Source organism: Gracilinanus agilis, chromosome 1 (genome assembly GCF_016433145.1).
Source record: "Gracilinanus agilis isolate LMUSP501 chromosome 1, AgileGrace, whole genome shotgun sequence".
Classification (NCBI taxonomy): Eukaryota; Metazoa; Chordata; class Mammalia; order Didelphimorphia; family Didelphidae; genus Gracilinanus; species Gracilinanus agilis.
In genome coordinates, this window is record NC_058130.1 from 750,925,791 (window position 1) to 750,949,158 (window position 23,368).

Here is a 23,368-nt window from a genome sequence, read left to right on the forward strand (position 1 = left end):
GAGGTCGCTGCGTTCCGGGCTGCCGCTCCGCTCCGCTCGCAGCCCTCCCTCTCCTGGCTGAACGAACTGGATCTCCCCTGGAAGGGGGAGGGCCATCTGTGCTGGGGAAACAAGGCCGCCCTGTTGTGGGGAGCTAGCGATGCCGGCACCTGGCCCCGCCGGCCACCTGGGGAGGCCCGAGGGAGGGAGGGAGCCCCCAGGGGGGGAGGGAGGGAGCCCAGGGCGCTCGCTAAGGGGTCAGCCCTGATTGTTCAGCTCCGGCCGCCTTGGGGAGGGGAGTGAGGCGGGAGGGCTCCCTCTCTGGAAGCCTCTTTCCAGTGGGCCGGGGTGGCCTCCGGGGAGCGAGGCCGGGCTCCTAGGCAGAGGGTGCTAGAAGGCCCTCAGAGAGGCTCAGCGGCTCACCCAGCTACTTAACGGCACTTGGACGGAGCGTCCCGGCCGCCGCTTCCACGCTCTGCCCGAGAGGGGCGGCCGATCCGCTCCCCCCGCCCCGGCGGGAAGCCTCAGCTGTTGCCTTGTGGAGGGAATGAAGGTCCTGCCAGGCTCCCGGCCTGACGCTCAGCCGCCTGCTTATTTATTTAGTTTGGAAATGTCAATACACCTTGTGGCGCAGCCTGTCCTACCGTCCCCCCGGCTGGGCACAGACCGAGACCCGCCTGCCCACCCACCAGCTGCCCCCCTCCCGGCCGCCGCGTTCGCCCGACTTCTTTTGGCTCAGGGTTTGAAAAGGGAATGTTCTCAGCCATCCTCCCCGGGAAAAGGCAGCTAAGCCCCGGCTTAGGCGGGGAAAGGTCGAGCGGCCGGGTGACACTGGATCCTTCTCCCCGCCTCCCCTCCCCCAGCCCTGCCCTCATGCCACCTCCGAGCACCCTTCCCCCTCCTCCAGCCTGGGCCAGGCCGGGGGGCTCAGAACTCCACAGCCCCCACCTTGCTGAGGCTCACCTGGATGTGGCTGAGCAAAGGCCGGGTCTCCTGGGGTCTGAGCTCTGCCCTCCCCCCCCACACGTTGTCTGTCTGCCTCTCTGCGTCCGTCTGTCTGTCTCCCTCTGTCTCTCTCTCACACACACTCTCTGTCTCTCTGTGTCCGTCTGTCTGTCTCTCTCTGTCTCTCTCACACACTGTCTCTCTGTGTGTCTCTCTCTCTCTCACACACACACACACACACACACACTCTGTCTCTCTGTGTCTGTCTGTCTGTCTCTGTCTCTCTCTCACACACACACTGTCTCTCTGTGTCCGTCTGTCTGTCTCTTTCTGTCTCTCTCACACACTGTCTGTCTCTCTGTGTCTCTCTCTCACACACACACACACACACACACACAGTCTCTCTGTGTCCGTCTGTCTGTCTGTCTCTGTCTCTCTCTCACACACACTCTCTGTCTCTCTGTGTCCGTCTGTCTGTCTCTCTCTTGTCTCTGTCTGTGTGTGTGTGTCTCTCTCACTCTCTTATGGCTTTGCTCCAGGAAATCCTTCAGCCGATCTGCCTGTAAATCAGGCTGCCTGGGAGATTGTTTCATGTATTTATATAAGGTCTAATTCTGGGCTTTCCAGCCCTTTGGGGATAGAGAGGTTAAGGGACCCTGCCTCGTCTCCCCCTCTTCAGCCCCAGAGAAGTGGCCTGGCAGCTCTCCCTTGGACTGGAGGCTTGGGATATCCAAGGTCAAGCTGCCTGGGAGAAGAAAGATATAAATATACACGTCTGCGCTGTGTGTGTGTGTGTGTGTGTGTGTGTGCGCACACGCTGGGCAGATGGGCTGAGGTCTGGAAAAAAGCCTTCCTGGTCAGCCCAGGCTTTGTCTTCGAGGAGGGGGGAGAGGTTTGCACCCAGGGTTCTGATCCAGATCTAGGAAGGAGGCCCCTGGGAGACCTTCCGCCCTGGGTGAGCAGAGGACGCGTTGCTGACATGGCTGCTGAGCGGGATGTGGGCTCGCCTGGGGGGCCCGGGAGGGTGGCAGGGCCTCCTTCCTCCCCTGCGGCGTGGATGCTGCATTAGAGGCTTCCAGGGCACACCTGCCAAGGGGACGGACTCCTTCCGTGACCCCTGAGTGTTCTCTCCGCCTCCAGTGGCAATGATGACGGTGACCCAGATTTATCTAGCGCGGAGTACCTTGCCTTTGTGATTTCAGAGTCCAGCCTAGAGCTGTAGACAGGGATGTGGCCTGAGATGAGGAGAAAGTGGGGCTCCTGCCCACCCATCGAAGGGCCCTGGCTTAGTCATTTAACCTCTTCGTAACTCAGAAAATGTAAGGGAGAGACAAGATAATAGTCTTGGTCGATGGAAGGAGTGTTCACACGGGGACTCGCCCCACAGCTACCAGTCAGTCACTCAGACCTTTTTGAAGTGCCTACTGTGTGCCAGGAGTTGTGTTAGCTCTAGGCGTTGGGGGTGAAAAGACAAAAGCCAGAAGCACTTTGATATTCTCTTGACAGTCTGGATAAACAAAGAGTGCCCCAGGGAGCCTGGCACGGAGCCTGTCCTGCTTCTCTAGAAGGCCCTCACTTTTCCCCTTCCTCCTTCCTTCACACCTTCAAGTTAGGTGCCACTTCCCACAAGAAGCCTTTCCTACAGGTGCCATGGAAATAGCCCTGGCACTGGCTTCCAGCACCCTAGTTTTTGAATCTTGCCCCTTCAGTCCTTTTACTTCGCTGGGCCTCAGTTTGCTCATCTGTAAAATGGGAGCCGTGGGCCTTGGTGACCTTGGAAGTTCCTTCCATCTCTAGAGCTCTGATCTGAGGAATCTCCCCAGTGGTCGATGTCTTGGTGGATGCTCTGCTTCTCCTCTCCCTTAGGCCATGCTTGGGGCTCTGGAGGGCCCGGAGACCCTCACGGTCCCAGGGATACAGAGAGGGGGAGGAGGAAGGCAGTCCGCCCCCCCTCAGGTGCTGCCAGGAGATGACCCCTCGTGGTCCTTAAAAAATCCCGGGTGCATTTGACTAGCCCTGAGGTTGCTGGCCACAGGGGCAGTGTGGGGGGGTATGTGTGCTGACTGTATATGGTTGTGAGGGAAGTCCTGGCCCCGGCCTAGCCCTATTCGCTCACCCCCTTCCCAGGCCTGGTGGGGAACTGAAAACAAGTCCGTGTCACATGGCCCCTCTCTGCAGCTGGGAATGTTGTGTCCAGGTCAGGGCGGCTGGCTTCCCGCTGTCCCAGGGCCTGGACAGCCAGGAATTGGGAGGGGCCCGGGAGGAGCGCGGGGTCAGCGTCTGATACTCGTGCAGGCTGATGGGCCCTGTAGCAGGCAGAAGGAGAATGAGGAGGCCCCCTTCTGTCTTCATTCTGATCTTGGGGCTCTCCAGAGGCTCCGGGCTCAGCCATAGAGAGCTGCCCCTTTTCCCTCGGTTCTCGCCTAGGGAACTAAAAGAACTCTGGATATTTTTGATTAAAACACCTAGATTCAACCTAGGCTTGGCCGCTGCCACCCTCTGAGCCTCAATCCAGTGAGGGTATTTTTAGAGACCGAGTGTCCAAACTGCACCCTCACACTGCATGCGAGCCGTCGCCTTACCCCAGACAGGGCAGGGGAAGGAGGAAGCGCTCCCACTGGGCTGCTGGGCAGAGGGGTACACATGGAGAGGAGAAAGGGAGCACCCCCCCCCAGCACGTGGGCCCTGGGTTCGCCGTCACGGGCCAGCGTCAGCAGCCCTGATCCTTCCTCAGTAAGGGATGTGTGGCCAGTCCCTGTAGCCCTCCGAGCTGGGTCGGTGCCGGCGTGGGCCTAGGTGACCTCTGGGGGCCCTTACAATTCTGTGGTTCTGAGTCACTCCACCTTTCCTATCTTGCCATGAAGGGAGGTGGTCTCTGGGGCCGCAGAGCTTTCTTTCATTTCCTAAAAGTTGGATCCTAAGTCAGGCCACCCCTGGGCCTCTGAGCAGTCCCTTTCCTTCCCCATTTCCCACTCTATAAAGTAAAGAGGTTGGACAAGCTGACCTCCAGGGTCTTCCTGAGCCCGGAGCTCCTGTGATGGAAGGAGGCCGCCAGGCCTCTCGTCTGGGCTGCACCTTCTTGTGGACAAAACTTCATCCTTTACCTTTCCTTTCTGGCCACAGGTCTCCTGGAACATGGGAGGAACTGGTCAGCCATTGCCAGGATGGTGGGGTCCAAGACAGTGTCCCAGTGTAAAAACTTCTACTTTAACTACAAGAAGAGGCAGAATTTGGATGAAATCCTTCAGCAGCACAAGCTAAAAATGGTGAGTCCTTTCACTGTCCACCTGTACCACTTCTCCTCCAGCTTCACCTGCCACCACAGAAGGGTCCCAGACAGAGGGCGAGGGGCAGGGTGCTGCTAGGTTGACTGGGGTGGCTCCCTCTGCAGATTCTGAGGGATTCTGTGTTTCCCAAATCCTATCCAATCCAATAAGAATTTATTTTTTTTTTAACCCTCACCTTCTGTCTTAGAATCAATATTGTGTATTGTTCTGAGGCAGAAGAATGGTGAGGGCTACACAAAAGGGCTTTAAGTGACTTGCCCAAGGTCACACAGCTGGGATGTGTCTGAGGCCAGATTTGAACCCAGGACTTCTGGTCTCTAGGCTTGGCACTTTATCCACTGAGCTGTCTAGTTGCCTCCCAATATTGTTTTTACTTTTTTCTTTTTAGAATTATTTATTTTTCCAATTTTTCAAGATTCCAATTTTAATGTCTTATTTTCTCACACATGAGTTCCAAATTCTCTCCTTCCCTCCTCTCCCTGCCCCAGAGACAGAAAGCGATCACCAAGCATTTTTTAAAAGAGCTTTCCATCTGCAATTCAGTGCTAGGCCAGTTATTCAGTTACATTTACTGAGTTCTTATATGTTCTGGGCACTGCTAACAAAGGAGGCAGGAGCAGTCGTGACCCTCAGGGAGCTTATATTCTAATGGGATGTTGGAGATGAAAGGGGGAAGGCTGGAGTATAAAAGCAGCCTCGGACACTCACTAGGTGTGTGACCCTGGGCAAGTCACTTCACCTGTCTGCCTCAGTTTCATCCGCTATAAAACAAGGATGATAATAGCACAAGCCTTCCGGGGTTATTGTGAGGATCCAAAGGCTTAGTATTTGTAAAGTGCATGGCATAATGCCTGGCACATGGTAAGTGCTTAATAAATGCTTCTTCTTTCTCCCTACAAAAGTCAGGGAGGCCGAGGGCCTTTCCCTCTGTAGTGCGAAGAGTGATGGACATGGGTTTATATGCTGGCTGTACCTTGACCAGGTCATCTCACCCCCAGGCCTCAGTTGACTCCCCTGCACAGTGGGACTAGAGGCTTGGCGTAGGTCAGTTCCTGACCTTTGGGCCTTGGACCCCTCTGCCAGTGAGTGCATACACCGAAGTGCAGAGGACCTGATTCTCTTGGAATATGAGCACTTGAGCCTTTTTTTAGTTTACAGACTCCTGAGTCCAGATGATCTGTAAGGCGGCTTCCGTTCAACCAGGCAGTCAAGGAACATTTATTTAAGTGCCAGACATTGGGCAGAAGATACTGAAAACAGGCAAAAGACAGTCTCTGTCCTAAGTGGGGAGACAACATGCAGACCAGTCCATTTAGAGCAGGCTCTTTGTCCGACTCTCAGTGACCCCATTTGGGGTTTCTTGGGCAGAGACACCGATTTGCCATCTCCTTTTCTAGCTCATTTACAGAGGAGGAAACTGAGACAAATGGGGTGAAGTGACTTGCCCAGAGTCACACAGCTAGGAAATATCTGAGGGCAGATTTGAACTCGGGAAGATAAGTCTTTCGGACTCTAAGCCCAACGCCCTATCCGCTGCCCCTCCTCACTGCCCAGTAACGAGGGAACAGTTAACAGAGGGAAGACACTCCTATTACCACGGATTGGGAAAGGCTTCTAGGGACAAAGCCTCCATGCCTAAGTGTTTGAGGGTTTCAGTTCCTGGCCCAGGCACTGTGCAGGCCCTGGGGATACAGCGATAGCCAAATCGGGGGAGAGAACAGGGAAGATTGACAGCACCCCAACAATAATTCCTGCCCCCGGGGTGCTTGTGTGCTTAGCCACGGGCACAGGATAATTTGAGGAAGGAGAGGATCGAACCCATCGAGGAATCAGGGATGATGCCAGCTAGGAGCCGAGCCTTGCCGGAGCTAGTGAGAGATGGAGCTGAGGAGGGAGAGCCTTCCAGGGCTCCTTCCTTCTTCCTCCGTTTCTCCCACGTAAGCCTCGAGGCTCACCTGCAGCACCTGTGGCTGTTTCTGAATGGGCTCTCCCAGGACCAAGGCTCAGATTCCTACTGGAAGGAAGTCATTAAAGGGAAGCCAAGGGGGTAGAGGGAGCCACGACCCCTAAACTAGGTCTCTAGAACAGTCATCGAGGGGTCTATGACCCCCAAAAGCTGAAGAACCTCCCTGGGCTCGTCCAACCCTGACATTTTACAGATGAGCAAACTAAGACCCAGAAAGGGCCCAGTGACTGGTCCAGGTTTAGAGATGAAGTTAGTGGTGTTGTTGGAATTTGAACCCAGGCCCATGACTCCAAAATCAGTGTTGGGCCAGGCTATGGTTTTATCTCTCTAAAAAACTGCATGGGATTCTAAATACATACTTCCCATCGTCCCCAATTTAGTGAAGATAACCCCAAAGTGGGTATTGGGAGAAAGCCCTGTCCTGGCTCCACATCCACCCTCCAGCTTCCTAGGGCCCAGAGAGGGCCGTTGCCCGCCTGGTGACTCTCAGCGAGGCCAGGGCAGGGCAGCCTGGGATTCCATCCTGCCTACAGCTTGCCAGCCTCATCCCCCTGAGCGTCAGGTGATGGGGGAAGGAAGAGGGCAAGAATGAATCACGTCCTCAGCCTGGAGGAATGGAAAGCTCTTCTCCTTCCCTTCTGGCCCGGCCCTTCCCCAACGTGTGGTCAGTCGTCATGGGGTCCTGCTGTCCCCGGGGGATGACGGCATCTGCCCTCTGCTGAAGCCAAGCCTCCTGCCCTGTCCTTCCCAGCCCTTTGGGGTCTGAGGGACCTGCAGAGCTCTGGAACTGGGGCGGATCCCATGCTTAGCTCAGTGCCTGGCACAGAGAAGGGGCTTTCTAAGTACCAACTCGTCCGCTGTCCCAGGCCTGTAGTTCTCAGGAGAGAAGCGAGGCGAAGACGCCTTTCTTCCTCCCACCACGTCTCTACCGAAGGGGATTGAGCTGGAAATAGACCTTTGTCATCTGTTAATTCGAGAGGAGCCACTTTCTTACTGTCTGGTCCGATCTGAAGAGTTCAGTGGCATTCCAAGTGAGGGGACTCCCTCTACCCATGCAGATAACTTTCCCCCCATTCCTGATTCTGGGAGCACCAACAGGCCAGTGACTTGCCCAGGGTCACCCTGCAGGTCTGGGTCAGGGCTAGGATTAGAAGCCAGCTCTTCCTGACTCCAGAGCCTAGTTATTAATTTATTTGTTTAAATCCTTCCTTCTGTCTTAGATTTGATACTAAGTGTTGGTTCCAAGACAGAAGAGAGCAGTAAGGCTAGCCCAGTGGTTCCCAAACTTTTTTGGCCTACCGCCCGCCCCCTTTCTAGAAAAAATATTACTTAGCCCCCTGGAAATTAGTTTTTTTTTTAAATTTTAATAGCAATTAATAGGAAAGATAAATGCACCTGTGGCCATCACTGCCCCTCTGGATCGCTGCAGCGCCCACTTTGGGAATCACTGGTCTAGGTGATGGAGGTTAAGTGACTTGCCCAGAGTCACACAGCTAGGAAATATCTGAGGTCCAATTGAACCCAGGACCTCCCATCTCTAGGCCTGGTGCGCTGTCCATTTAGCCACCTAGCTGCCTCCAGATGTTAGTTCTTGAGCTACTCTCACTCTCTCTCTATTTCTTTCTGTAGTTCTCTCTTCTCTCTGTTTCTGGGTCTCCTCTCTGTCTCTCTCCCTCTTTCTCCTCCTTCTTCCCCCTCCCTCAGGGCATTCCACCTATGGCTCAATAGAGTTGGAAGAGAGTTCATTAGTGGGCCAACAGATGTCATGGCTCTTTGGCCTAGCTTTCTGGTGACGGGCCTGTCCCAGTTAAGCTGGATTGCCCTTTGAACACCCAGCCCCATTGCCAGGCCCACACTGTCCCTGGTAGAACCTGCCAGGGCCTGGGCTCCTGGCAGGGCCTCCCCTCAGATGGCCCAGGGCTATCTCAGTGCCACAGCGAGGCATTCCAAGGGAACTGTTCTGTCTTATTTGTATCCCCACTAAGAATAGCTCCTGTTGACAAATTCTTCCTCCAATGCTGAGCTGCTATGAGAACCTGGGCACCTCCTCGCTCCTCAGTGTGTGTGTGTGGTTTTCAGCTCTAAATCCTGTGGGAGGGAGGAGACTGTGGGTGCTGAGAGAGAGAGAGAGAGGCCCGGCACCTCTGGGAGAGCCTGGGGTAATGCACCAGTCAAGCACGTTAGCTTTAAGGTTCCCAAAGCACTTTACATCTATGTCTCTTTTGGCCCTCCTCCCAGCAACCCTGGAATATAGGGATTATCATGGCCTCCATTTTGCTGGTGGTGTTTGGTCATTTTCAGTGGTGTCTGACCCTCTGTGACCCCATTTGGGGTTTTCTTGGCAGAGGTACCTGAATAGTTTACCATTTTCTTCTTCAGCTTATTTGACGGATGAGGAAACTGAGGCCATCAGGGTTAAATGACTTGTCTAGAATCTCTGAGCTAGCAAGTACCTGAGACCACATTTGAACTTGGGAACTTGGGACTCCAAGCCCAGTGCTCTCTATCCACTGCACCACCTAGCGGCCCATTTTACAGCTGGGGAAGCTGAGAGCAAGAGAGCCTAAATGACTTGCCCGGGCCATACAGCTAGTTAGAAAGTGTCAGAGGCAGGACTTGAACCCTTTGTCCACTGTGCCACCTAATAATACTGCCTCTGGCTCTGGAAGATGCTCTCAGTTGATGTACAGAGGATGAGTTTACGTCTCATACTTTTATCCAGCTTCAAAGAGCAGTTATTTCATCCACCCGTGTACCAGTCCATTGAAAAATTAAAAGAGAAAATAAGTCACTGGGTGGTGGGCGACTTGTGCTGGGCTATTTTTCCCTGAATCTCCTCAACTTTAAAATGAGACGCATGAGAAGATGGCTTATGTTTGAGAGGCCTCTTCGGAGCCCAGGAGGCCCGTCTGCCACCTCCTGGCTGTGGAACTCTGCGCAGGCCGCTGACCCTGTGGGGCCAAGGCCTCTGTCCAAGACGGTCGACACCGAGACCTCGCAGGCCTCCACAGGGAGGGCAGGGAGCTTGCTCTTGGAGAGTGCCCGGTGACATCACAGGACCAGACCGGACCACCCCGCCATTTTCAAAGCATCTTCCATGCGTGATCTCATCTTACCCTCCTCACAGCCCAGTGAATCGGGGAGGAGGCCAGGACATGGGGTCTCTTCAGCCTTCGTTTCCTCATCTGTAAAACGAGGCAAGAATAGCTTTAACCTCATAGCATTGCGCGGAGATCAAGTGAGAGAATGTCTTTGAAGCTCTCGATGAATGAGGGATTATCAGGCGAGATCGGAGGATCGTAGACTTGGAGGCGGACGGCACCTTTGTCGAGAAAGAGGTCCGAGGCTCTGGCCCGGTCACACAAATGGGGCTTGGAACAGCAGAGGCCCACGAGCCAAACCCAGGTCTCCTGGCTCCAGATCCAGCCCCCGCTGTAAGACCAGGCAGAAGATGCACCGAATGTGCTTGGGAAGCAGTGTGAGGAAGGACTCTAGCCCGACTCATCTGGTGGGCTCATTGATTGGAGTAGGGCGAGCCCTGAGAGGGTAAGGGATCAAGGGCTTCATTGGGACTTAGCAAGGCCTCCTCTCGGGTCTTTCTCTCCTTTCTCCTTTGTCCTCCCCCACTACTAAGAGCTGTGGCCATGACTCGAAACCATGGCTCCTGAATCTTTTATAAGCCCTCTTCCTCCCCATTAGTAATCCCAGGCTGCCTCTTTGCTTCAGCCTCTGGGAGAGGGCAGACAGACACAAAGTCAATCCTCTGCATAGACAAACCGCTCGGTATTTGTTCCTCCCCCAGCCCCATAGTGTCTGTAGCAGAAAATCTTCCATCTCTTCTCTCCCCTCCCCTCCCCTCCCTTTCCCTCCCCTCCCCTCCCCTCCCCTCCTCTCCTCTCCTCTCCTTTCCTCTCTTTTTAAAAAAACCCTCATCCTATCTAAGACAGAAGAGCAGCAAGGGCTAGGCAATTGGGGTTAAGTGACTTGTCCAGAGTCACACAGTTAGGCAACGTCTGAGGTCAGATTTGANTTCCTTCTCTGGTTCATTTTACAGATGAGAAAACTGAGGCAAATAGGTTAAATGACTTGCACAGGATCACACAGCTATTGTATCTGAGGTCAAATTTGAACTCAAGAAGATGAGCCTTCCTATCTCCAGGCCCAGGACTTTATCCATCAAGCTTCCTTTAATAAGCTTCAATTCATAGTCATGTCACCCAAATATTTTTCACCAAGATTTGTCATCAGTCCCTCTCCCTCTCCCTCTCCCTCTCCCTCCCTTTCTCTCTCTCATACACACACACACACTCTCTCTCTCTCATACACATACACCTTCTCTCCCTCTCTCTCCCCCCTCCTTCTCCCTCTCCCTTTCTCTCTCTCTCTCCCTCTCTCTCTGCTTTTCGCTGCTCCCTCCTATACTCTACATAGTGAGGAAGGCATGCCTCTGGTTGGTGGGGGCAGAAGACCTGGCCGAGCCCTTGATTCCAGAGCGCCCTTTTTGTGGCCTGATTTCCTGGCCTTCGCACTCCTCGTCTTTTCTTCCCCGCTCCATCCCTCTCCACTGGGAGCTCCCAGGCCTCAGGCCTTCGCCTCCTCTTGCATCTCTCTGGTCCTGAGTCGCCTCAGATGGATGCTTCAGCTGCCATGCTTCCTGGCAGCAGGCGGGCCCAGGGCTCGTGACCTCGTCCCCAGGCCGAAGCCTCCCAGAATAGCCCAGACCTTTGCGGCCACTGGCCGAGGCTGTGCCTATCTTCCCGTCATCTCTCCATCTGGCCCTGGCACGGGGCTTTCCAGGTTTCCTCCTGGGCGCTGCTGTTCGTGTCCGGCAGAATCCTGGGCTCTGAGAATCCCAGAGCCTCAGTCCATCGGCTTTCCGAGCTAAATGGCCCCCTGGAGGGGAGAGCCGGGCCCGGGAATGGAAGGGGCTTTCCCCTCTTTTTAGTGCTTAGTTCTCAGTCTGTAGTCCCGGAGTGAGCACTGAGTGGGACCTCAGAGGCCATCGCCCAGCCCACCTGCGGGGGGGAGAATGACTTGGCCAAGGTCGTTTGGGCAGAGCTGGCAGTCCCACCCATGTCACTCAGTCACAAGACGGACAGCCAAAAGGGACCTCGGGGCCCATTTTTAGTGATCAAATACCAACATACACACGGCTTTCCTTTCCATCGAGGCTGATATTTTACAGAGGAGGAAGCTGAAGCACACAGACACAAAGGGACTTCCCTGTAGTCGCCCAAGTGGTGTCAGAGGTAGGATTTGAACCGTGGGCTCCAACGGTCACCCAGTGGATCGTCTGTTTTCAAACCCTGTTCCTTTCCTCCTCCATACCTGATTGATTAGCTTTAGTGTCCGAGAGACCCACGCACAGGTGCCGGGCTTCTTTTTCCTTCTTTTTTATAAATAAACTCCAGCAACCTCTTGAGGTTTCCTCCCAGAACTTCCCAGGTTTCCTTCAGTTTCCTGTCTATAAAATGAGTATCCCATCCCTGCCACAGCGGGCCGAAGAGGCTGGATGTTCTCCGAGCCTGTCTGTTCCTTTCTGCCTTCATCCCGTCTCCGATCCTTAACAGCCCGAGAAACAGCCGTCCTCTCCAGCGCATTGTGGAGCAGAGAGCAGTGGTTCAGTCGGGAGACCTGCCTGGGTGACTGGCAAACTGCTTCACCTCTGCGGGCCTCCGTTTGCTCATCTGTAAAATGGGAGGGGAGTGACTTTGGAGGGGACCTTCCGGGTCCTGCTCCTGTTGTTATGTTTTTTGTTTCTCCCCTCAGCAGTGCCAGCATTTGGTCCTAGAAGATGTCAATAAACCCTCTCCAAAGGCAAGAGTCCGAATGCCCCCCCAATGCCCCTCTGTAGGGGACGGGCGCAGGGCTTTGCTCGCAGACTTCCTCGGGGGAGCCCGAGGTCCGGAAGACCTGGGCAGACGTGCCCTGGCCAGCCCCGGTCCACTACACTGCAGCCACCGCCCAGGCTTGTTGCAGGGCTTGGGGGCGACGGTCATTATTCTGTTTTAGGAATTAGTACAGTCGATGCACTATTGCCAGGCAGTATTTCTAGAATATTTCTGTACCGTCCTCATCATGGTGCATCTTAAAGCCTCTGGAGGGCGTCTGTAGAAGACTTTGCAAAGGAGTCTGGAAGCTCCCCTCTAATTGTTCGGGGCACAAGAAGCCGAAATCTGCCCCTCTGTGCCCCCTCCCTCGGCACTCGTGCTGCACGGCCTCCTCGGCACCTCCGTCTGGGCTGCAGCGGAGCAGGCTGAGGCCCTTCCCGTCGAGGGGGCCAGCGTGGAGACTTCTGGGCCTCACGGGGCCTGGCTCCCCTCGTCCCTTGGGCTAGACCAATAGCAGCCCCCCAATCTGACGTGGCGGGCCTGGTTCCTGGTGGGCTGTTGCCCTTTGGCTGGCCTGGGGGGAGAGGAGGAAACAGCAGGTCAGGCCTTTTAAGTCGCTGCAGTGAGTGTCATCTTCCATCCCCCGATTCTCACAGGATCCAGCCAAAGCATTGTTACGTGGGAAGTCAGCAGGAAGCCGGCCTTGGGGTGGTGCTTGTTTGCCTTAGTGAGGCTTATATAATCGCTGGCATCCGTGCCTATTTTCCCTTAATTTATTTATTTACGTTGGCCTGGCTTCACTCACCGCTCCTGGGTCCTGGAGCTCAAGGAGAAACCGATACACACAGCCTGTGTCTGTCTCCTCTGCCTGCCTGATCTGGGGAGCTCTCCAGGGTCTCCTTTCATTAGGATCCATTCAGATCAGCCAGCCATGATTCCGTGCTAAGGGCATGCAAGGCCCCCTCTGCTGAGCCCTGGCAGCCCGAGGACCCTAGACCTAGACCTGGGAGGGATCTTAAAGGCCGTGGGGCCAACCGAGGCCTTGGGAAGCGAAGGCACTTCCCAGTGTCACGCAAGGCAGTAAGCCTCAATCATAGATTCATGTTGCTGTGTCCAGCTTCTTGTGGCCCCGTTTGGGGTTTTCTTGGCAAAGGTACTTGAGTGGTTTGCCATTTCCTTCTCCAGCTCATTTTACAAATGAAGAAACTGAGGCAAACAAGGTTAGTGACTAGCCCAGGGAGCTAGGAAGTATCATCTGGCTACCTCATGGTTCATAGGGCCACAGCTTGTTGAAGCCTTTGAGTTTAACTCCCTTGCTTTACAGATGATGCCCAGGGAGGATGAACATCTCAGTTCATATAAAAAATAAGTAATTATTTTTTATATTTTTTTGGAATTTTAATCCAAGTCCTCTGACTTGAAACCCAGCAATCTTACACTGTAATGCTCAGCCTCCCTTATTTCAGAGACAAAAATGAGGCACCCTACAGGGAGTTTATCCTGAAGTATGTATTTCTGATCAATAAACACCAAACCTAGAAAAAGTAATCTGAGGCAAGGAACAATGGCTGAAATCATCAAGAAAGGCCTTTGTGTGTGGCGGTCAGTGGAGAAGCATTGATTTAGCTCCTGCTGTGTACCAGCCACTATCATAAGCTTAGCTGGGGATCCATGTAAGGTGAAAGTTAGGCCCTGCTTCTGAGGATCACACACCATAATGAAGAACTTGGGGTGGGGGCAGAGCAGGGGGCAGAGGGCATCCTTGGTTTGGAGAGGTGGGAAATGGAGCGTATCCTACAGTTTTAGCTGATGCCCAGTCTGCCCCTTCCTTTTGTCCCCTGTTGTGTCCTATGCACAGGCATACATGTCTCAGGGCCTCCTACTACTGAAGACCCCCACTCCAAATCAGCATGACTCCAGCCACAGTTTGTGCCCCCTGGTACAACGCCCCTTGGATCTTGGTCCAGAGCTGGAGGGCCCCTCGGGCAGTCCACATCCCTCATTTTTCAGAGAAAGAAACAATAGCTTATGGAGGTCAATGACTTACCCAAGATGAGCCAGGGCTTGAGTAAATGGCAGATCTGGGATTCAAACCCAGACCCCCCAGTCCAAATCTAGGGCTTTTAAACCTTTTTGTATTCCGGGCTGCGTTGGCAGGGCAGGCTGGTGAAGCCTCTGAATCCCTTCTCACAATCATGTTTGTTTTTTTTTTAAACCCTTGTACTTTGGTGTATTGTCTCATAGGTGGAAGATTGGTAAGGGTGGGCAATGGGGGTCAAGTAACTTGCCCAAGGTCACACAGCTGGGAAGTGGCTGAGGCCAGATTTGAACCTAGGACCTCCAGTCTCTAGGCCTGACTCTCCCTCCACTGAGCTACCCAGCTGCCCCTCAGTCATGTTTTGAAATACATGAAATGGTGTACATGGGTACAATGGAACCAATTCTGTTGATACCTGGTTACCAAAATGGATAGATTTTTAAAGTTTGTGGGCCCCAGCTTAAGAATCCACGATCTACACCAAATGTTCTCTTCTCTGGCCCTGAGTTTGCTTCAGGCATAGCTGATCAGAAATGGGTATGACAAAGATACCCTCCTTGGAAATCAACAGAACTTCCCCCCCATACCCTAATACATGACATTTTGTTCTCTGGAGTTGGCACACCTCTGGGGTACCCCTAACTGCCCTAAGCTCTAGATTATCTTGGGGTTCCCACTTCTCTCTCCTCCATTGCTGTCTCAATTTTGTTTTCAGCTCCCCAAAGACAGTACCTTTGAGTGGTTTTTGTCTGGCCCCAAATGCTAATGATCCTAACCTGATAAAAATAGATTTGAGAAGTAAAGTCCTTCCCACCTTTCCCCCTTCCTCTTCCCACAGTAATTCTAACCTTCCTCCGCATCCCAGCTCAGTGGAGCTCAGGAGCTTTTTGGAGGCTCCCTGAAGGAATCCTCTGAGTTCAGGGCCAGACTAGGGAGGGAAGGGGATGGTGGCTGCCCTGGGACCTCTCTTGGTGCTGGAGGGAAATGGTAGCTCTTCCTACTGATGCTTGGGGGACCTCTTTTACCCTCCCCTTTATGTTTGGGAGTGTAGATTCTTTTTATCCCATCTGGAATTTATTATTTATTTATTTTTAGCATTCTTTTCTTTTTAAATTGAGTTCCAAATTCCCTCCCTCCCTTCCCTGCCCATTGAGAAGGCTAGAAAAATAATAACAATTATGTGTGTGAGATCATGTAAAACATATTTCCATATTAACTGTACTACAAAAAAATAATGAAATAAAGTGAGAAAATTGTACCTGAATTGAGCCATTCTCTCTCTGAAGGTGGATAGCATTTTTCATCCAGAGTCCTTTGGAGTTGTCTTAGATTACTGTCTTGATCAGAGTAGCCAAGTCTTTCACACTGATCATCATTACAGCATTGCTGTTACTCTGCACAGTGATCTCCTGGGTCTTCTCATTCCACTTTGCATCAGTTCATGTAGATCTTACCATGTTTTTTCTGAAATCACCAGCCTCATCATTTCTTACAATACAATAGTACTCTGTCACCATGAACATACAACTACTCAACTCATTCAGCTATTCCACAACTGACAGAATAACATCCCCTCAGTTTCTCCTTCTTTGTCATCACAAGAAGAGCTGCTCTAAATACTTTGTGTGTAGATCCTTTGCCTTTGATCTCTTTGGGGTACAGACCAAGTGTGGTATTTCTAGGTTGCGGGCATGCACAGTTTTATATTTCTTGGAACATGGTTCCAAATTATTCTCTAGGATGGTTGGACTTGTTTCTCAATTCTACCAGCTCTTTATAATCGAACTTGTTTTCTTTCATCTCCTCTAGCACTCTTCATTACTGATAGGTGTGATGTTAATGCAAAGAGTTGCTTTAATTTGCATTTCTCTAACCAATAGTGTCTTAGAGCATTTTTATATAAGGATAGATAGCTTTGATTTCTTTTTTTTTTTTAAACCAACCTGTTCATATCCTTTGACCACTTATCAATTGGGGAATGGCTCTTATTTTTAGAAATATGATTCTTCCCCAAATATTTGAGAAATGTGATTTTTTATCAGAGAAACTTGCTGAAAAATTTTTTGATATTACATCATTGTCTATGGTAGTTTTTTAGCAAAATGAAGTTTTCCTGATGATCTCTTTTAATTAGGTCTATTTTTGCTTTTGCTTTGTCTAAAAGCATGATTGCAACCTTTGCCTTTTTTTCACTTTAGCTCGAAGCATATTAGATTCTGCTTCAGCCCCTTTAATTTTTTTTAATTCTGCGTGTATCTTTCTGCTTCAGGTATGTCTCTTGTAAAAACATATTGCTAAATTCTGATCTATTCTGCCATTTGCTTTCATTTTATGAGTGAGCTCATCTCATTCACTATTCCATTTATGATTAATACATTTTCTTCTGTTCTTCTATCTTTCTCCTGCCTATCCTATCTTGCTTCTGACCACTGTGTCTCTTGATCTACCCTCCCTTTTTTCTCCCCCTATGTCTTTTGTCTTTGCCCCTTCCCATTTCCCTATTGTATAAGTGAGATTTCTATACCTACCTGAGTCTATATATACATATTCTTCCCTCTTTTGAGTCAATTCCAATGAGAGTGAGGTTCAAGAATTTCTTCCCATCCCCAAAAGCCCTCTACTATAAAACCTCTCACTTGTAAACCTGTTTTAGGTGAGAACATTTTCCCCGTTCTACTTCTTCCTTTCTCTTTCTCCCAGAGCATCGCTTTTTCTTGCCTGTTCATGTTTTTTGGAGATCATCCCAGCATAATTGACTCATACACGTGTCCTCTATGTAGACTCCTTTTGCACTAAAAATAAAAAAATTCTTAGGAGTTACATGTATCATCATCCTGTATGGGAATGCAATCAGTTTAACTTTATTGAGCCTTTTATGATTACTCTTTTCTTTTACCTTTTTATGCTTCTTTTTAGTCTTATGTTTGAAAGTCAGATTTTCTATTCGGCTCTGGTCATTTCATCAGGAGTGCTTGAAAATCCTCTATTTTATTAAATATCTATTTATTCTCCTGAAGGATTATACTCAGTTTTGCTGGGTAGGTTATTCTTGGTTATAATCTCAGCTCCTTTGCCTTCTGCTTTTCATTTTTCAAGCCACCTGTCCCTTTAATGTGGAAACCACTAAATATTTTGTATTCCTAACTCTGGTTTCACAGTATTTGAATTGTATCTTTTTAACTGCTTGATGTATTTTCTTTTTGACCTAGGGGCTCTGGAATTTGACTTTAATATTCCAAGGTGTTTTCATTTTCATAGCTCTTTCAGGAGGCAATTGGTGGGTTCTTTCAATTTCTTTCTTACCATCTGGTTCTATAATTGGGGAGTTTTCCTTTTAAAGTTTTTGAAATATGTCTTTTTTTTTCTTGTTAATCATGGCTTTAAGGTAGTTCAATAATTCATTTTTTGAATTTCCTTTTCTTAATTTTGATATTATTTCCCCCCAATTACATGTATTAGTCCAATAATTCTTAAATTGTCTCTCAATCTTTTTTGTCAGTTTTATTTTTTTAATAGCTATTTCACATTTTCTTCTGTTTTGTTTTGTTTTTATTCTTTTTACTTCTTAAAATTGTCTCTTGGTGTTTCATGGAGACATCTTGCACATCGGCAAACATTTATGAAGTCCCTTCTCTTCCAGGAAACCTTCTCCAAACAGTCTAAATTTCAGTGCCTTCCTTCTGTTAAGTATTTCCTATTTCTGTTGCATATAACCTGCTTTATACATATTTGCTTGCAGTGTCTACAGTGTTTAGTCCAGGACCTGGCACATAGTAGGTGCTACCTAAATAAATACTTAATCACTTCTTTTCCCGTCCCTCTGTAAGGCATAGTCTTCAGAGTTGCTTAAAGAGCTGAGAAATTGTATGCCCAAGGCCACACGGGGTGGACATAAACCTGGGTCTTCCTGGCTCCAAGACCAGCCCTAACTGATGCACCACCCTGCTATAATTTCTGTTTCTGGTACCAGTGGACAGCGTGGCAGTGGGCAGAAGGCCATGCTAGGACTCAGGATGACTTGGGTTCGGATCCCACTGCTGACTCACTACTAGGACCTTTGTGACCCTAGGAACAAGCTACTCTAGGCAGCTAGGACTGAGTTGTGGAAGCGTAGCCAGTGCGCATCTTTACTGGAAGCTCTGCTCGCTGATAAAACTAGGAGTCTAGGTCAAATCGTGACGGCAGTACGAATATCAGAGACTGCTGGTCAGTGGCTTCAGGATGACCTGGGCTCACGTCCTGCCTCTGGCATCTCCTGGGCCCGTGACCTGAGCAAGGCACTTAGCCTGGCATTTGCTGCCCCCAAACCACTCACTAAGGCTACAAGTTGCAGAAACAGGTGTTGAGACGTGCCCTGGGGGGAGTTTCTTCACTTTGGGGCTCCCTGAAGTCCCAGCTCCAGCCCCCAAAGAAAGGCAGTGAGCATTCACAGAACAGGGCACTTCAGCGTTTGCCTGGTCTTGGGATGCTGCTTCCTTTGATCTTTATAACAGTCCTTGCAGGTGGCATCATCTCCATTTGACAGGTGAGGAAACGGGGTCGAGGAAGGAGGAAGAAATTGCCCAGCACAGGTGGCAGACAGAGGTGACTAAAGGTCAGAGCTGGGATTCCAAGCCAGGCTTCCCAAGCCTGAGACCACCATTCTGTGCAGTCAGAGAGCCCATGAGCCAGCCAAGAACCGAGGACTGAACTCTGGTGGAGGCAATAAATGCTCTAGGTGGGGCAGTTGGGTGGCTTGGTGGAAAGAGAGCCAGGCCTAGAGATGGGAGGTCCTGGGTTCAAATCCGGCCTCAGACACTTCCCAGCTGTGTGACCCTGGGCAAGTCACTTGACCCCCATTGCCTACCCTTACCACTCTTTTGCCTTGGAGCCAATACACAGAAGTTAAGGGTTAAAAAAAAAATTGCTCTGGGTTTTCGGGAGAGGAGAGCAGAAAGCCATCCCTGTGGGTTTAAACAGATTTCTTGGGGAATGTGGGACTAGCCAATCTGTGAAGAATGACTGGAAATTAGATTTGGTAAAGGAGGCATGGAATGGTGGGGAAAATCCTGGATTTTGCACTTAAGAGACCTGAATTTCCAACTTTTTTTTAATCCCTATGACCCTGAGACATACCATGGTAGACATCTTTTCATGACCTCAGTTTCCTTATTCAAATGGGAAGCTTGGACTAAATGAGACTGTGGTTTGTTAGAGAAGTTGCTGGATTTGGGAGTCAAAGGGCCTGGGTTTGAATCCTGGCTCTGAGGCCTCGTGAGCAGGGCCTTTCTGGGCCTCAGTTTCCTCATCTGTCAAATGAGAGCATTGGGCTAGTGGACTTGTCGGGTTCCGTCCAGCTGTAAAGCTCCATCTGCATCATTCCTTCTGTGCGGCATCATGGCCCCGCGCTCCCCGCCTCTGCCCCAGCCGCCCCCAAGCTCGTCTGTGTTGTGTTGGTAGTCACCCTAACTGACGAGTGCTTGTGATGGATGGAAGCGGCGGTCAGACCGCGGGGCCTGGCCCAGCTTTCCGGGCTTGGTCCTTGGGCTGAGTGTCTCTCCTTTGGGTCCTAGGAGAAGGAGAGAAATGCGCGACGGAAGAAGAAGAAAACGGCGGCCGTGCCCAGCGAGGAGGCCGCCTTCCCTCCCGTGGTGGAGGACGAGGAGATGGAGGTGTCGGGGATGAGCGGCAACGAGGAAGAGATGGCGGAGGAGGCGGATGGTAAGAGAAGGGGAGGCAGAGCGGGACGGCGCCCGCTGGCATGGATGCTGGGCGCTTCGGGAGGCGCGTGGCGGCCGTCCCGGGGGAGGGAGCTCTTCTTGTTCTCTCCCGCACGTGTGCCCTGGATCGGGCCGGGCTGCATCTCACGTCCCTCTCTGCTCGTGACACGATGAGGGCTTGCTGGTTTTTTCGTTCAGAATGGGGTAAAAACTGGTGCTGTGCAGCCAGCAAGATGGTCCTTTGTGCGTGTGTGTAAGAGGCAGGCGCCGGCCGGGTCTCTTCCCTTCTCAGTTCATTCAGGTTTTAGGCCTTGCTTGCCCTCCTCCCCCCTTTTCCTGAAGAGGTTTTTTCTGAGATCAGTCCTTGGCCTCCGGGGATTTCTTGCCCCCAGATGTGCTCAGTGTGGGTGTGGAAGTTCTCCCCTGAGACGAGAGGTGCCCTGGCCCCCACTTTGCCCTCTCCTTCCCCTTCCCCCTAAACAAGGTAAAAATGGAGCTGCCTCCGGAGAGAGAAGGGACTGGGTAGGTTCTGCTGCCAAACATTTCTTCCCCCACACCTGCCTGTCCCCGTGCTCAGGGAGACACGTAAACAGCTCTACAAACACACTCCAGACAGGAAAAGTTGGGGGTGACCAAGAGAGGAAAAGCCTGGGTATGACGGGGGATTGGAGAAGGCTTTCCTGTAGAAGGGACGAGGATTTTAGCCGAGCCTTGAAGGAAGCCGAGGAGAGAATCCAGGCCTCGGGGCTGAGAGCGCAGGTGCTGTAGCCCACGGAGAGGGCAAGCAAGGAGCAGCCAGGAGGCCAGCGGCATGGAGTGTTTGGAAAGGTAGGAGGGGGCCACATTCTGAAACCCAGAGTGCCGGAGGATTTTACACAGGACCCTCGTGGTAAGCGGAAGCCTCTGGCCTTTATTGCCTGGGGCCAGGACTGTGCCATGCTGAGGTGGGGCTTTTGGAGGGTCTAAGCCTGCTGAGAAACATCAGCCCTACTTTTGGGGACGGGAGATTTTTAAGGTCTAAAGTTCTACACCCATTGGACTTGGACTTTGCATGCTGAAGCATGTGTGTCTATGCAAGATTTCCAGGGTGGTCTCTGGCCCGAGCCACCAGCTTCACCGGCCAAGCCCTGTGCAGAGGGATGCCGGCTGTTGGGAGCCTGACGCAGGGCCTGCAAGTTGCTGGTCTCTTTGAGCCTTTGTTTGGGGTTCTTTTTTTTTTAAGTGACTCATTACCAAGCAGATTCCTGGCAGATCTTCCTCAGTGGGGGGGCTCTGTGACTCAGCCACAGAATGCCAGCCTGGTCCTGCATCATTCTGGAGGCAACAACAGGCCCCAGATGGAAAGGCTCTAGCTTAGCTTCTCTTCCCCTGGCTCAGCGCTCCTTCTAAGGCTTGGCCTTGCTAGCGGCAGCCACAAGGCCTCCTGCTGTTGCTTGGAAAGAACATTTGGGGTTTGAGGAAGTGGGAGGGTGGTCTAATTCCTGTCCTAAGAGTCCCACATGGCGCTGTGGAAAGAGACCGAAATAGGAAGTCAGAGGATGTGAGTTCAAATCCTATCCAGCTTGGCTTCTTCTAGCTGTCACTTCTCTTTGGAACACTTGTTTTCTTCCTTTAAAAAAGATGAGTTTGGGGGGCAGCTGAGCATCTTAGTAGATAGAGTGCCAGGCCTAGAGTGAGGGGACTTGGGTTCAAATCTGGCCTCAGACCCTTCCCAGCTATGTGACTCTGGGCAAGTTATTTAACCCCCATTGACTAGCCCTGGCCTTGGGGTTACTAAGACAGAAAGTAAGGGGTTAGGGGAGAAGAGAGAGAGAGAGAAAAGAATGAAAGGGGGAGAGGGAGAGTCAGTTTGGATGAGGTGGTCTGTAGGGTCCCTGTGGCTTTGCTCGCCTCAGTTTACTCCTCTGTCTAATGAGTGAATTTGCTGCTTTCAATCTGACTCCTGTGGCTTCTGAATGAACCTCCATTTGATGCTCTCCATGTTGCTGGGGTTGGACTAGGCAGCCTCTAAGCCCCTTCCAGGCCTCAGTTTCTTCCTCTGTACATCTGTGGGGGACCAGATGGACCTTCCTGCTCTGGCACTGGGAACCTTCACATTTCATAAGAGCGTTTCAGGAGACAAAGCGCCTGAGTGTCCGCTGTTTGAGAAGTCCTCCACGTCAGCCCTGGGAGGGAGGCAGGGGCAGGCGCCTTTTATCCTGCCCCCCCCACACCTGTTAAGAGCTGGAAGGGCCCTTAGAAATCCTCTAGCACAATGTCTCCTTTTTACTAGATGCAGAAGGATTTGTCCCAAATCATATCCCAGTCTGTGGCAGGGCTAGAATTCAAACCCAAGGCTTCTGTCTCCAAATCCATTGCTTTCCCTGACTTGGCCCCATTCTTAAAAAGAGGAAGGGGCTTTCCTCTGAGGTCTTAGGATGAATCCGTGGCTGAGGCGGGGCCTGAGCCCAGGACTCCACCACGTACTTTCTAAAACATCGGGCCTGCCTAGGGCAGGATTAGGAAGTCTGGGCTCTGGGCCACCCTGACAGATTGTTCACCTCTCACCCCTCTAGAAGAAGAGCCGGATAACATGAAGGCAGAGTAGATCCTCCCTCACCTGTCTCAGGTCACTTCAGAGCCACACTTGGGCTCCTCCTTCCTTCCCACACATGGTTGGATGCAAATATAGTAACTTGGGTCCAACCTGCTTCCATCATCCACGAGCTGTGTGATCCTGGATGAGTCAGTATCCTTGTCTGGAAAATGGGCATAATAAGGGCTCCTGCCTCACCAGAGGAGCTGATGTCTGGGAAACACTCTATAAAACGAGACCTCCTAGAGTCTCCCCCAGCCCTGGCCCCCATTGGGTCTTCCCTGCTCAGTGTTCTGGTTGCTAAAGAGAGAGAAGCCGTGTGAGGGAGGCACCCAGGCTGCCATTTCTATGCATGGGGGACCCCAAGGCCAGGCCTTTAACTCTGTGCCTCAGTTTTCTTATCTGTAACATGAAGGAGTTGGAGTAAACAATCTTTGAGGCCAGTGCTAAATCTGTTCTCATCAGAGTCACCAAGTATTTATTAAATGAAGTCCTGGGAATACAAGGGTGAAAATGGGAAGCCCGGGTCATCTCAGGGGTCATCGTCAGTCCCACCACCCTCCCTGAGTCCCAGGGCGTATGGGTGCTTAGGAAAAGCAGGGGAAAGGCTGCCAAGGTAGCACAGTGGATAGAGCACCAGGCTTTTAGCCAGGAGAACCTGGGTTCAGATCTGACCTCAGACACTTCCTTGCAGTGTGACCCTGGGCATGTCCCTTGACCCTGATTGTCTAGCCCTCATTGTCCTTCTGTCTTAGAATTGGTACTACAAGGTAAGCGTTTTTAAAAACATCAAAAGGAATGATGTATAAAACACTTAAAACCACATAGAAATCTCAGTCGTCACCCTCATCATCCTTATTATTATTAGTTAATTCTAATCATTCTTTTTTCTTTTTAAGCGTGGGGCAGCTTAGGAAGGAGCACAAGAGTTGGAATTGGGCATGCTAGGCATGGGGATGGACATTGTATGCACTATTCCTTACCCATAGCCCCCCACCTCTGCCAAAGTGTCCGTTTACTGAGGTTCAGGTAGAAATGGCCCCAGGAC

At 51.4% G+C, this 23,368-nt stretch overlaps 1 protein-coding gene across 1 annotated transcript in view; it reads left to right on the forward strand.

The window, feature by feature from the left end:
- NCOR2 (nuclear receptor corepressor 2) overlaps positions 1 to 23,368 on the forward strand; it is a 210,691-nt gene that overhangs the window by 127,766 nt on the left and 59,557 nt on the right. The window contains exons 24-25 of the mRNA XM_044685401.1: positions 4,048 to 4,190; positions 19,599 to 19,746. Of these exons, the coding sequence (XP_044541336.1) occupies positions 4,048 to 4,190; positions 19,599 to 19,746 (291 nt within the window). The remainder of the gene's footprint in view (positions 1 to 4,047; positions 4,191 to 19,598; positions 19,747 to 23,368) is intronic.